Below are 15,278 nucleotides of genomic sequence, written 5' to 3' on the forward strand. Positions count from 1 at the left end.
TTGCTGCTGTTGTGGTAAATACAACAACAGCCAATACAAAACAATTAATCACCAAAAATGGGTACCTATAGAATCCTTCATTTAACTCTGCTTTTTTGTGAATTTTTTTTTTTTTTTTTGGAAGTGATTTATCGTCCAGAGTTTCACTCGATGCGATACGGAGCTGTGAATTCTTCCCAACACAAGTAGTACTAAAAGCAAATGCATGTGATATACAGTGCTGGTGCGTAGATGCAGATGCCCTATCAGCAACAGTGGAAGCAGCAATAGCAAATGCAAGTTTATTCTAGTAAATTCAGTAGAGTCACTAACTGTCAGGGCGTCTTCTTTTATAGGATGACTCTAATTGCTCGACAATTGGATACCATTTGCGTTACGATGAACCACTAATCTCGTCACTAAGGCCCGGATGGTTCAAGACGAACAGAGCTATCAGAAAAATAACAATCATGGGACAAAATGCATCATTAAGGGACATTGAACCTGACGCATTTAACGATTGTACGTTTCGAAAAATGACGGAGTTAGTGATTAAGTATACCGTCATTCCGCTGCTGAAAAAAGGAGTGTTTGAAGGAGCAAGTAGTTTGAAAAAGTTGACTTTAGATGAGAACGGTTTCATGCGTACGATTGAAGAATCCACGCTAGATCCGTTGTATCAATTGGAAGAAATTAAGATGATCAAGCAGCCACAATTCGAAAACTTATTCAATCTTACAGGAAGCACACAATTGAAACATGTGACCACATTAACATTGAATTCGAACAAATTTATTTCATCGATCGATGCAGAAACGTTTAAGGGATGCATCAGTGTTGAATCAATAAATTTAAGTACTTCGTCAATTGAGACGATTGGAGTCGGTACATTTGATCACATGGCTGCCACAATTCGATATCTTGATTTGAGGGACAATAAGCTAACGCATTTGCCTAGCAATTTATTGGCACCTCTATCTCACCCAGACATTGACATTTTTTTGTCGAACAATCCGTGGCATTGTGATTGTGAATCTGTGGAGTTGCAGTTGTGGTCTACCAGTAATTCAGGTGTGATTGCTGATTGGCCATTGGTGTGCGACATTCCAAAGGGAGAAAATATTAGTGACGTGGATCTAAGCTCATGTGAAGAAACAACTATTGAACCAACTACAGAACCACCTACAGAACCACCCACAGAACCACCTACAGAACCACCCACAGAACCACCTACAGAACCACCTACCGAACCAACTACAGAACCAACTACAGAACCAACTGCAGAAGACAGTTCTGAAGAAACATCTGACTCCACCACCGAAAGCTGGTCTACTACTTTACAACCGCCATCCACAGAACCTTTGGAGTGTGTAAATGAAAAACATGTCCCTTCAGGCACTATTCACCTAGGGAAGGTCTATCAATACTTTAATATAAAACAAGTAGAAATGGGAGCAGTTTCGATTGAAATCACTGCGCCCGATCATAATTCCTCTTTGTCAATGGTGGTCATAAACGACAAAGACGATATTCAATGTCGATACAATGTCAGCCGACAAATGACCTTCAACAATTTGGATTCGAATGCAGCACATCTCTTTTGTTTAATAAGGAAAACGTCCGAGGCAACGTCTCCGCGAAACTGTTATCCGTTTAACTTCGACGACACCAAATCAATTTGGGGTCACGATGAAATAATAATTGCTTTGGTTTGTTCAATAGTCTTATCGTTGGTCGTTGGTCTACTGTGTGGCTGGCTGTTGGATCGTCGGTATCAGCGAGTATTTAAAGCAAAGGAGTTACTACAATATCAACCGTCAAGCAGAACATCTTCAAGTAAAACTTCGACAGAGATCGAAGATTTCAACTCATCCATAACAACATCCAACTACTTTGCTGGAAGGAATGGTTCCGTTAATCTAGGTGCTAACACGAAACGGTTGAGGTAATGTATTTGAGTCTGAAAATTGAGTTAATTTTATAGAGTAACTTCATCATAGGCGTACGTATTCTGACAATAGCATCGCCAGTTGTAAAAGCTACATAACGGCAGTAGCTCCATCGCCATTCGAAATCATACAATGGAAATTACGTAAAAATCCGGTTAATTCTAACGACACCTATCTTAAAGACTACGTGGATAAGAATGAATATGATTGTTTGCCACCACCATTACCACCATATCCCAATCGGCGTAACAGCGATATTTATGAAACAATAGCTGAGCCAACTTATATATGTCCATCATCAGGTGAAATTGATCCTTATAGTCAAATAACTTATGCGTCACGTTAGGTAACTGTTAGTACCTACATATTCAAAATGTAAGTCGAAGTGATTGTTGAATAAAGTGGTTAGTTCATGGTAGTGGTAGTAACCGATGTGATGAAAAAAAACACTTTCACTGAAATTTCTTTTTGCGTAAAATTTTGGAGAACCTGATTTTATCAAACCTGATTTTACCTGACCTGACCTGTTCGACCTGTTTGATCTGTTTCTACGACACTGAAGAAATATTCTTAGGTTTTGTAATAGAAGCTTAAAAGCAGAGTAATTGGGTTTCACCAGCCATTGCAGGGTGATTCGGCACATGAACAAGTTGAGCATTCCGAGATGTTCCTGCGATCTAGAGAACGAAACGGGTGCACATATAATATCCGGTTGCCCCAAATTTGTTCAACTAAGTCGCAGGATGCTGAGAGACTATGAGGTAGCTCCTTCAGAAATTGCCACAATAGGACCTGACGTTCTAGACGGGCTCCTTCGGTGTCGGGGAATCTCGCACACGCGATCATAGTATGCGTCCTTTTACGACATGTAACGAAAAGTCATGACTGTGCGAGATTCACCAGTTAGAGGTGAATCTCGCACACCATGAATTTGTGTGGTGTGCGAGATTACCCTACCCCGCTCCTTCCTAGCGGCAACAGGAAAGTTACAATGATTTACGTGATGACCGGTAAAGGTAACAAAGGATCAACAGATCTGTGTTTTGAGATCCTCACGGATCGTCCCAACCTAATAAATCTAAAATTGGGTTTCATCGAATAATTTTGGTAACTACTTCTTCTTCACTTTACTTTTGCATACGACTATTGTGTCATTGTGACTTCCAGGGCCAGTGTTAAATGTTAATTTAAACCATTACTGACGAGATGCATTCCCACTGATCATGTTAAGGGTCACTCATTCGCAATTTTTTCTTACTTGTGTTAGCCCCGGACAATGGTTTCTTTAATGTGCAACGTGCCTCAGATATGTTCACTCTTGATTTTGGTAACGACTTAAAATTTTCACAAAGTTATCCATGACTCAAGACACATATGGCTAATTCCATGATCTATCTCGTGATGAACGGTCTTGAAATAGCTCGGAATCGGTAGGGCTTTTCTTAGAGAGACATACATGGAACTTTATATGATATACTATTGAACCGCTTTCAAATGAACCAAACATGCTCTAAGAAACGATCAATGGAATTCAGGATATTTTGCTTTAAACTTTGTTAGTCACGGGACAAGAGTGATCTCCCATGACTTCATGGTATCAAAGTCATACCGTCAGGTCTTTTCCCATCATCTCTTGAAGTCTCTGGGGGCTGTACACTATTTTTGCAACACCTGTACTAGAAAACTAAAATATCAGGTCAGGTCAGGTTTTTCAGGTTTCAGGTCACTTCAGGTCAGGTCAAAATTTATCAAAACATGTAAACCTGATCTGTTCCGCGCCTTACTTACAGGTAATTGATTATTCATCTGATATAGATAGCGAAAGGGAAAATAAACATTTTCTCAACTGAATTGGTCATGAGTCAGTCGATTACTGAATTCTCCGAGTAAAAGAAATACACCGCCTTCTCAACCCATTCGAATGGACAAATAGTTATTTATGCAACAGAGTGATAAGTGTTTTTTACGAATTTTATAGGTGGAAACATTTTCCAAATTCTCCTATTCTCCAAATCATTCATTGACTTTACTTTGAACTGCTCTTGAATTGGACTTGATGGATGGTTTACCAATTTAATTTTTTTTAACAAAATAATTTGAAACTGGAATTTTTGGGACTGATTTTTAGTCAGTGGCTACCTCCTCGAGTGCATGCATAACATAATTTTTCCTCCCCAATTATTCATTATTCATAATATTCTGCTGGCTATCGTTTGTGTGTATCACCTGAGCAAGATGTTACGCCAATTTTGAAAACGTTCGACATTCAAGTTCAACGTAAAATACACCAGAATATCAACAAAATCAATAGAATTTTGAGTCATGTGCACAATATGAGAAAAACCAGATTATCTTCATAGAGATACGATTGTCACCAGATAAAATTATTCGAAAAGCAGAATAGAAATAAACTCCTAAAAAAGCATATTAGTGTAGTCGATAACGCAATTTCCAGTACAAACGTTTACAAGAGTTTTCTGCTTAGATTTCACCCAAAAATACTTCTATAAGCATTCTAAGATGACAAGACAGGAAGCTAAAGCAAAAATACAAATGTCTATTCTTACTAGGACACATTTGAATGAGATTTAAGCATTAGACTCTTGTAAACGTTTTGCGTTATCGACTAGACTATATCGGCAATCAAGCCATATTATCAGCTCGATCAGTCAATCCATCTATAGATAAAATCGAATTAATTTATTTGGTTCGCATTTATGCTTAAAATTAGCTAACTTATTGCTTAGTCCAACTGCACCATTTAACACTCGCGTCTGGCAGGTAATTGTCTTCATCACAATAAATTAATTAAAGCTTTGTCTCAAATACAGTAACCTGAAAGATGATCAAGAAAAAATCATTTACCTTGCAAACACCACCGGTAAACAAAGTGGACGGGTGAGTATTTGAATTGAGAAAAGGAAGCGATTTTCCCGCAATTGTCCTAATTCGAACTGTAAGACCATAGATTGCTCCTTGCATTTGCATTTATTTCGGAAAGACAGATGCATAGCACTGCTTCTCGCATTAACATAGAAAATATTTAAAGGATGATGGCATCAGAATAGACTTTTCTTTCGTACAAACAGAAGTTATGCTTTCTTAGATAGAGTTTTAGAGTTAAAACACAAAACAAAACTCAAAAAAAAACTTCAACTAAGTTTAATATGAGAAATTGACCAGTATCCCAGTTTAAGAGTCACTTTGCGAAATCTTCGACCAATTGAAATCCAAGGGGTCTCCGAATACAGCTTTTTTGGTATGGATGGATTTGTTGGACTCTGCTGAGTCATTTGTAGAAGAATTTTTTTTTTCAAACACTTTCACCTTAGGTGTGGAGTGTTGGGAAAAATACACTACACTGAATGGGGCAAAAGTGTATTTAGGCAATATTCTCCTTACAATTAATCGGATAAATTTGAAATTATGGTCAAATACTAGCCTCAACAAGGTACACATTTAGCAGTATCGATATGTTCGAAAAATTTCTGCCGCGTGGCTCCAGCAGTACTTTTACCTCGAAAAATTGACGATTTTCAAAGAGGTCCGGAGGACGGCGCGATCCTGATATCTTCAAAGTAATGGTATGGGATGTCATCACTAGGTACCTAGATTAGAACCCTATAAAAATCGCCAAGGTAAGGTGCCTACAACAGCATCACTTTTTCAAAAAAGAGCAAAAAAAATGACACCCCCGTGAAACTTGAGTCACTCTAGCTCATTCGTATCAAAACTTTTGATAGAAACATTTTGCCTTTTATTCTTCCCTGAACTCTAACCTTTCGATTGACACCTTAGACGATATGATTCGAACGCGATAAGTGCGATCTGTAGTCAAGTTTTAGCACTAAAGTCGACCTACGACGAAGCTGGAAAAACTTAAATTTATGATTGGAAATAAAATTATGTTAAATTGATCAGGAGGCCTGAAAGTGTTCTACAAATTACTCAGTCTGCAGAAATCTTTCGAACAAGATATAACTCATAAAGATCGGAGACCCATTGGTTTCAAATTTCATATAAGCTGGTCGAAGATTTCGCAAAGTGACTCTTAAATAATTGTAATATTTGTTAGCGCACGTCATGAAGCAAACTGAATATCAAAATTCATTGGAACCAAATTATTTATTGTTGACACATTATGTGTCGACGTTCATCGTACTCAAATAATCAATTTACACTAATTCGCAAATGGTAGCTAGTACTGAATGCACACAAAAACGAAAATCTTATTTCCTGCGTCATATAAAAAACTTGATTAAAAACTTTTCATGCCAAAAATCTCGATGTTCCGATTGAAAACTTTGTGGTCAAATTACACCGTGTGAAGTACAAATAACTTATTTTTAATTGATGTAAATTATTCTTCTGTAGAACGTGTAGAACAAAAGTGTAAACAGAATATCTGAAAAGCGTCTGCTTGATTTTATAACTCACTTTAAAAGCTGTAATTTGAATGAGACTAAAAGGATATCCCGATCCATTCAAATTCATTCTAATTGGATTCTTACTAAGATTCTAATAAGTAGGATGGTAAGAATATTTTTCAATAATTTCCATTAAAAAAATTAAATATTTTTTTCAATTGTTTTCATGGTAAATCTTCTTTTCTTTGAAACACGAAACTTCTTTCTCAAAATCACTCACACTTATTACAGATTGAGAGAAATGTCAACTTAATAAATAGTTATTTGTGTATCTGTTTTGGACGATTGTTTTTAGGCAATTTCGCTTGTTGTAGCCCGAACGAAGTGAGGGCTACATGCGAAAGTGCCTAAAATCAATCGTCCAAAACAGATACTCAAAAAATTTTTCATGTAAGGGGTCGAAAACCTGAGAAAAATATCGAAACTCCCTCATTTTCGGCCCCGACACATGAAAAATAATTTTGTATACTTGCTAAGAGGACCGAAAGTAAAGCTGCCAATTCGCGGGGCGAAAGCTTTCGCTTTCGCCCCTTGAATTGACATTTCTTTACTTTCGGTCCTCTTAGCAAGCATACAAAACTTAATACGTAACTCTTTCGGCCTACTCAATCGATACGTAAATAACTATTTTATGCCAAATACTGCGAAAGTTTGTATTTTCGGTCCTCAAATGGTGACCGAAAGTAAAAAAATTCAGGCCTTGGGCCGAAAGTAAATGTCACTGTCATCATTTTACTTTCGCCCCGTGGGCTTGCGTATTTGCGGGCCGAAAGTAAATGTCACTGTCATCATTTTACTTTCGGTCCTCATATGTCTCGAAAACACATGTTCACTTGATTGAAAGTACGCATTGAGTGTAGTGTTGTGTTGACGATAGCCAAATGTTTTGTGAGCAAGTGAATGTATGTTTACAGTAATTTCATTTGTTAAATTGTTTTTATTTTTATACCAGGGGGCTGTCGCCCCCTGGACCCCCGCGCTTTTCGGCATTTTGGTGTTTCTACAGCAAATTTTGTTGATAACTCAACAGTTTAATTAAAATTATGTTTTGTTTCGGACCGAAAATACAAATCTTCCGCAGTATTTGGCATAAAAAATAGTATGCATCACTCGGGGCAAAAGTAAAAAAATTCAAATCGTGTGATTGCCGCCCTTGCCTGCGGCGCGGGCTGCAAACTTCACACGTTTGAATTTTTTTACTTTCGCCCCTTGTTATGCAAAATACTATTAATGAGTGTGTTTAACAAAACTTGTCTAAATTGTCAAAATTTGTGTTTCACCCTCCGTCGAAAGTGTCTTAACACGTAGGGGATAATGCTCGAGCAGGCACTTTAGGCACACCGGAAAGTGCTATGGGAGTCGAGGAATACCTCAAAATAAATTTCTAAAAATCAAAAGTCAAATTTTTGATTTTTAGAAATTTATTTGGAGGTATTCCTCGACTCCCTTAGCACTTTCCGGTGTGCCTAAACTTGACAAGTCGCAATAACCGGCAACGTGTTAACCTGTTCGTTCAGAACCTTGAACTTGTACGGAAAGTTGAAAATTTTTGATTGGGTCCTGCAATGAAAATATCGATTTTCTCTCGAGCTCCTAATTTTCAAATTAATTTTTTTCGACTTTTTGGGGTCAAATTTACAATTTTCTGATGAATATCTCTCTGTATTCAAGCTAACATTAAAAATGAGACGTTAACTTGTACGGAAAGTCGAAAAAATTTCAGTTTTGATTAGGTGCTTCAATGAAATTATCGATTCAAATGAACATCTGACATAATGCTAGGAGTAATGCTATGGTACGACACATAACTAATTCGGATAGAATTAAATGTGAATGAAATATTAATATGAAATATTAAATGTGTAGCGTAACGAAACGAACTCAAAAAATTTATATTTTTATCAAGATGGGCAAAGCTTCTAGAGTGGAATGGAAAATGGAATAGGATCATCGCAGGTGCGTTTTGCGTTCTAGTTTTCGCACTGCTATTTGCTGTTGTTGTGGTAAATACAACAACAGCCAATACAAAACCATTAATCACCAAAAATGGGTACCTATATAATCCTTCATTTAACTTTACCTTTTTTGTGAAAATTATTTTTTTTTTGAAGTGATTTATCATCCAGAGATTCACTCGATGAGACGAAGAGTTGTGATTTCTTCCCAATACAGACACTACCCTATGGAAATGCGTGCGATGTACGGTGCTTTTGTATAGGTGCAGACGTTCTATCAGCAACAGTGGAAGCAGCAATAGCAAATGCAAGTTTATTATAGTAAATTCAATAGATTCACTAACTGTCAGGGCGTCTTCTTTTATAGGATGACTCTAATTGCTCGACAATTGGATACCATTTGCGTTACGATGAACCACAGATCTCGTCACTAAAGCCCGGATGGTTAAAGATGAACAAAGATATCAGAAAAATAACAATTCGAGATGCGGGACAAAATGGATTATTAATCGATATTGAACCTGACGCATTTAACGATACTACTTTTCGAAAAATGACAGAACTAGTGATTAGGGACACCCTCCTTACAGTGCTGAAAAAAGGAGTGTTTGAAGGAGCAAGTAGTTTGAAAAAGTTGACTATAAATGATAACGTGTCCATGCGTACGATTGAAGAATCCACGCTAGATCCGTTGTATCAATTGGAAGAAATTAAGATGACCAATCAGCCACAATTCGAAAACTTATTCAATCTTACAGGAAGCACACAATTGAAACATGTGACCATATTAACATTGAATTCGAACAAATTTATTTCATCGATCGATGCAGAAACGTTTAAGGGATGCATCAGTGTTGAATCATTAATTTTAAGTACTTCCTCAATTGAGACGATTGGAGTCGGTACATTTGATCACATGGCTGCCACTATTCGATATCTTGATTTAAGGGACAATAAGCTAACTCATTTGCCTAGCAATTTATTGGCACCTCTCTCTCAACCAGGGTTAGAAATTTTTCTGTCTAAAAATCTGTGGCATTGTGATTGTGATTCTGTGGAATTGCAGTTGTGGTCTACCAGTAATTCAGGTGTGATTGCTGATTGGCCATTAGTGTGCGACATGCCGAAGGGAGAAAATATTAGTGACGTGGATCTAAGCTCATGTGAAGAAACAACTGCAGAACCAACTACAGAATCACCTACAGAACCACCAACAGAACCACCCACAGAACCACCCACAGAACCACCCACAGAACCACCCACAGAACCACCCACAGAACCACCCACAGAACCACCTACAAAGCCACCTACAGAACCAACTACAGAACAATCTACAGAACCACCTACAGGACCAACTACAGAAATATCAGAAGACAGTTCTGAGGAAACATCTGACTCCACCACCGAAAGCTGGTCTACTACTTTCCAACCGCCATCCACAGAACCTTTGGAGTGTGTAAATGAAAAACATGTCCCTTCAGGCACTATTCGCCTCGGGAACGTCTATCAATACTTTAATGTCAAACAAGTAGAAATGGGAACGGTTTCGGTTGAAATCAGTGAACCCGATCATAATTCCTCTTTGTCAATGGTGGTCATTAATGCCAATGACGATATTGAATGTCGATACAATGTCAGTCGTGAAATGACCTTTAACAATTTGGATTCGAATGCAGCACATCTCTTTTGTTTAATAAGGAAAACGTCCGAGGCAACGTCTCCGCGAAATTGTTATCCATTTGCATTTCACTTCGACGACACCAAATCAATTTGGGGTCACGATGAAATAATAATTGCGTTGGTTTGTTCAATAGTCTTATCGTTGGTCGTTGGTCTACTGTGTGGTGGGTTGTTGATTCTCTGGTATGAGCGAGTATTCAAAGCAAAACAACAGTTACTACAATATCAATCGTCAGCTAGAACATCTTCAAGTATAACTACGACAGCATAGCATCTGCAACCAAGCATCAGTAGAACAGATTTTCCAAGAGGGGCCTGCGTATACAACCCTACTATGTTGTCATTATAAAAGATCAGAGTGTACTATATTTTGGACACACATGCTCTAGTTGTGACAGTATTTTGGTTTCGATAATTAACTGTTTCATCCAATAAATTGTTTATTGACAAATTTTCATTAAAGAATAATATTTAACAATTATTTGTGCGAATTTCTGTAAATGTTGTTTACCTTGTGGTAGATCGTATGAGAGAGGCTAAATATCCGTTAAAAAAAATATGTTCTAGTGCTTGGCTCAGTGCTATGGCGACAGAGATCGAAGATTTCAACTCAATCATAATAATATCCGACTACTCTGCTGGAAGGAATGGTTCCGTTAATCAAGGTGCTAACACGAAGCAATATAATGCTAAACATTGCTATTGGCATAATTCTGAAAACAATAGCAACGGCAATGCCCTATTCAAATTTCTTGTTGATGAAGACTTAGCTCAATTAATCCATCCTAATGCATACACTTGCTATAGAAGCAAACTCAATCCTAGCACTATAGATCTAGCCCTGGCTAAGGGTGTTCATGTCGATAGTAGTAGTGTTACCGAACTCAACCCAGACCATTGTCCCGTTCAGTACCTCTTGAAGATCAATGACTCAATCTCTTACGATGCCCCTGTTGAACAGTTCATGTTCAAGGGAGCTAACTGGGCGAGATTCAAAGAACTAGTGAATGATGCACTGAATCCTACACCTGTAGTAGATTGCGATGACATAAATTCGAGTGTTGAGCACTTGACCAAGGCAATTAGTTCTGCAATGGATGAATGTATCCCTAAGAAGTGTTTCACGAGCAAGAACCATTTCTCGCAACATCTGATGGACCTAATTGCCAAAAAGAAGAGATTGAGAAGGGCACATTTTCGCCGTAAACTCAACGATCCTGATATAAAGAGGGAAATCAAAAGCCTAGCCATGACAATTAAGAATAGTATTGATGAAAGAAACTCCAAAACTCTGATGAATAAGCTGAAACAGATTAGACCAAATACAAAGATGTACAAGAATATAAGCAAGCTCCTAGGTGATGGTAGAAAAGTAGTGCCTGAGCTGAAGGCAAGTGATGGTTCCCTTATCAGTAATCCATTTGATAAGGCAAATGCTATTGCAAAAGTGTACGACGAGATCCACAAACAAAATAGAGTTATGGGAGATCCAGATTTTGATGCGCTTGTGCTGTCTGAAGTAATCTCCTTCTCTCAGAAGTCATCGTCAAATTTGTTTGAGCTACGTTTGACGGATCCTGAGGAAATTAGAATAATTGTTAAAAATTTGAAAAATAAAAAGTCGTATGGACCGGATGCTATCCCAAATATTGTCTTGAAAAAGCTTCCCAGGTCTGCACTCGAATTCCTCGCTAAATTGATTAATTGTATTCTGAGCATAGGATACTACCCTGATTCATGGAAGGAAGCCCATGTTATACCGATACCCAAACCAGGCAAGCCCGCTAACGAGGCAAAAATTTTTAGACCCATTAGTCTATTGAACAGTTTGAGTAAAGTACTCGAAAAAGTCCTGCATGTAAGAATATTACAATACTGCGACACAAATGCCTTATTGCCAAACAGCCAATTCGGCTTTAGGAGCAAGCACTCTACCGTTCATGCTCTCATAAGGTTATTTGAAGAAGCAATAATGGGTTTTAACGATGGGAAGTTTACAATAGCCGCTTTTCTAGACATTGAAAAAGCTTTCGACACTATGTGGGTTGAAGGACTCATATATAAACTGATAAACTTGAAGTTTCCTGATTATCTCATCAGAATTATTTTCTCCTACCTCAAAGGACGTAGTTACAGAGTTAAGTTGGGACACCAGCTCTCCGCCCCAATAACAGTGAATGATGGGGTACCGCAAGGATCCATACTAGGACCTTTACTCTTTATCATTTTCATGATTGATTTGCCGACGCATATGAACACTACTCTGACCGTCTTTGCAGATGATACAAGTACTTTTTCTACGAGATTATCCCTGAGCAGAGCTAAGTCAAATGTACAAAGCCACCTTCACAAGTTGCACAGATACTATCAGATTTGGAAAATTAGAGTAAATGTGGAAAAATCTGAAGCTCTTTTCATTCAGAGGTCCAACCGCGGGCGTCCCAAAAATGAAAAAGCTTGTGGCATTGAAATGAATGGCACAAAAATCCCTTTCAAGGATAGCGTTCGTTTCTTGGGTTACTACGTTCAACCAAACCTTAAACACAACGAACATGTGAACAGGATGCTTCTGAAAGCTAACACCGGTTTACATAAACTGTATCCCATCATGAAAGTGAATAATGGCATTTCGCAAGAAGTTAAAGTTAAAACCTATGTAACCATATTGAGGCCGGTTCTAACTTATGCCGTCGCGGTTTGGCATAGTTTGCCAAAGTACTTGATTAGGAGGTTAAAAGTCTTTGAAAATAGATGCCTACGTATGGCAATCAATTTCAGAAGATCGAGAACGAACTTTAAGTATTTATCTACTGAAGAACTGCACAAAGTTACGAAAGTGCCGAGGCTTAACGTACACCTGTACGATTTGGCTATGAATATGCTTAGCAAGACGTATTCACATGATAACAACGTTATTAGTGAATTTGGCAGCTTTTCAGCAGAAAGAATTGCTAACTGTACCTATAAACCTCCCCACTCGCTGTTAGGAGGCCATAATTCCAAGCTATTGTCATTATAGACACAACCGCATCCCTATTTGTAATTTCGTATCACCAAAATGACCACTGTATACGAACTGATTATGAGAATTACGATTTCTTTCAAATTTGATTTGATCACAGCAAACTTTGTTGTAACCCTAGGTTAAGTATTTACTCAAAAAATTTAGAATATTGATTGTTTTTCGTGCTTTTTTCAATCTACAAGGTGATGAACCTATTGCAATTTCATTTATTCCAATTAAATTTCAATTTTTTTTTTAATTTTTAAGTCTAGTATTACTTAAAATGATGAAATTTCATACATAAATTTGGAAAAGTCTGGCAGACTGTAAATTTATTTTTAACAAGAATTATTTGTAAACAAACTGTATAAACTTGATTTGATTAAACGAACAATTAAAAAAAAAAACACGAAGCAATTGAGGTAATGTATTTGAGTCTTAAAATTGAGTTAATTTATTAAAGGAACTTCATTATTTACGCACATATTCGCACATTTTCCAAATTCTCCTATTCTCCAAATGACTTTACTTTGAACTGCTCTTGAATTGCACTTGATATGGATTACTTTTTATTGGTTTACCAATTTAATTTTGTTTTTACAAAATTTTGAAATCCCTTTACCATGGTTTCCAGTGAAATATCGAAGACTTTCTTCCGACGCTTCAGTGGATTTTTGTTTAATGGTTTGTTCCCATGTCATATTTGTACAGTATCAGTCGCAGAAGAAATGGGATGGTTTATTTTATGATTAAACATTTTAACAGAAATAAACTCTTTAGTTTTCTCGTTGTTATGTTGCGCAACATGTTGGATTTTCCAACGACCTGTCTCTGTTAAATTTGCAAAATTTAGTTTTAAGTTTTGTTCTTCGATGTTGTACTTAAAGATCTGTACTTTATCGGGTAAATTGACCTGTGGAATTTTTGGAATGTAGTAAAAAAAATGTTGGATCAAAATGGAATTTCAAGTGGAATTTGTGGAAATATTGGAATTTCGACTGGAAATCGAATTTTTAGGATTCTTGCGTGGACACGGAATTTTTGGAATTGGAATTTTTGGGACTGATTTTTCGTCAGTGGTTACCTCCTCGAGTATGCATAACATAATTTTTACTCCCCATAGGCTGATTTTATATCATTTTGATGAGTCAATTATTGTCATTTTTTTTATTATTCACAATATTCTGCTGGCTATCGCTTGTATGTATCACGATCACCTGAGCAAGATGTTACGCCAATTTTGAAAACGTTAGACATTCAATTTCAACGTAAAATACACCAGAAAATTAACAAAATCAATAGAATTTCGAGTCGTTTTCACAATACGAGAAAAACTAGATTATCTTCATAGAGATAGGATTGTCACCAGATAAAATATTCGAAATTAAGAATAAACTCATAAAAAAACATATCGGCCATATTATCAGCTCGATCAGTCAAGCCATCAATAGATAAAATTGAATTCATTTATTTGGTTCGCATTTGTACCGAATGTGCTAACTTAGTCCAATAGTGCACGATTTAACACTCACGTCTGGCAGAGAATTGTCTTCATCACAATAAATTAATTAAAGCTTTGTCATTACAGTAACCTGATAAAGAAAATCATTTACCTTGAAAACACCACCGGTGAACAAAGTCGGGGCGTGAGTATTTTCGGGACGTGCATTTTCAAAAGAGAAAATAAACGATTTTACATCAATTTTCTTAATCCGAACTGGAAGAGCATTGCATAGCATTACTCCTAGCATTTGTATTTCTTCCCTTAAGACAAGGGCATAGCACTTCTCCTAGCATTTACATTTCCTTCGTTAAGACAACGGCATAGCACTTCTCCTAGCATTAGCATAGAAAATATTTGGATGCTGATGGTAGCATAATAAGCTTTTCTTTCGTACAAACAGGACAGGAGTTATGCTTTATTCGATTTGAGTCCACGCATATAAGTACACTACACATATCAAAATTTTGCGTTTTGACGTCTGACATACGAGTCTTATTGCTAGGAGAAGTGCTATGGTACGACACATAACTAATTCGGATGGAATTAAATGTGAATGAAATATTTACATTTTTAGCGTAACGACCTCAAAAAATTAACTTGTTTTTATGAAGATGAGCAAAGTTTCTACATTAGAATCGAAAGTGGAAAAGATCATGGCAGGAGTGTTTTGCATTCTCTTTTTCGAACTTCTAATTGGTGCTGTGGTGGTAAATACAACAACAGCCAGTACAAAACAGTTAGACGGAGCAAATGGGTACCTATAAAGTCCTTCATTTACAC

The 15,278-nt window shown here is 37.1% G+C and overlaps 2 protein-coding genes across 2 annotated transcripts; both read left to right on the forward strand.

Moving 5' to 3' along the window:
- Positions 1-214: 214 nt before the first annotated feature.
- LOC119074010 (leucine-rich repeat transmembrane protein FLRT3-like) lies at positions 215-2,347 on the forward strand. The gene is made up of 2 exons (XM_037179945.1): positions 215-1,924; positions 1,980-2,347. Exons 1-2 carry the CDS (start codon positions 450-452, stop codon positions 2,272-2,274), a joined length of 1,770 nt encoding a protein of 589 aa, XP_037035840.1. The 5' UTR covers positions 215-449; the 3' UTR covers positions 2,275-2,347.
- Positions 2,348-8,863: 6,516 nt separating this feature from the next.
- Positions 8,864-10,261, forward strand: LOC119073219 (SLIT and NTRK-like protein 5). The gene is made up of 2 exons (XM_037178530.1): positions 8,864-9,766; positions 10,205-10,261. The coding sequence occupies exons 1-2, from the start codon at positions 8,864-8,866 to the stop codon at positions 10,259-10,261; spliced, it is 960 nt and encodes a 319-aa protein (XP_037034425.1).
- Positions 10,262-15,278: the final 5,017 nt, after the last annotated feature.

Source organism: Bradysia coprophila, unplaced genomic scaffold (assembly GCF_014529535.1).
Source record: "Bradysia coprophila strain Holo2 unplaced genomic scaffold, BU_Bcop_v1 contig_138, whole genome shotgun sequence".
Taxonomy (NCBI): Eukaryota; Metazoa; Arthropoda; class Insecta; order Diptera; family Sciaridae; genus Bradysia; species Bradysia coprophila.

Coding starts and splice junctions, on each gene's coding strand:
- LOC119074010 (XM_037179945.1), top strand. CDS start 450: ATGGGACAAAATGCATCATTAAGGGACATTGAACCTGACGCATTTAAC. Junction 1,925..1,979: donor GCTAACACGAAACGGTTGAG/GTAATGTATTTG, acceptor ACTTCATCATAG/GCGTACGTATTCTGACAATA.
- LOC119073219 (XM_037178530.1), top strand. CDS start 8,864: ATGACAGAACTAGTGATTAGGGACACCCTCCTTACAGTGCTGAAAAAA. Junction 9,767..10,204: donor CCACAGAACCTTTGGAGTGT/GTAAATGAAAAA, acceptor GCAAAACAACAG/TTACTACAATATCAATCGTC.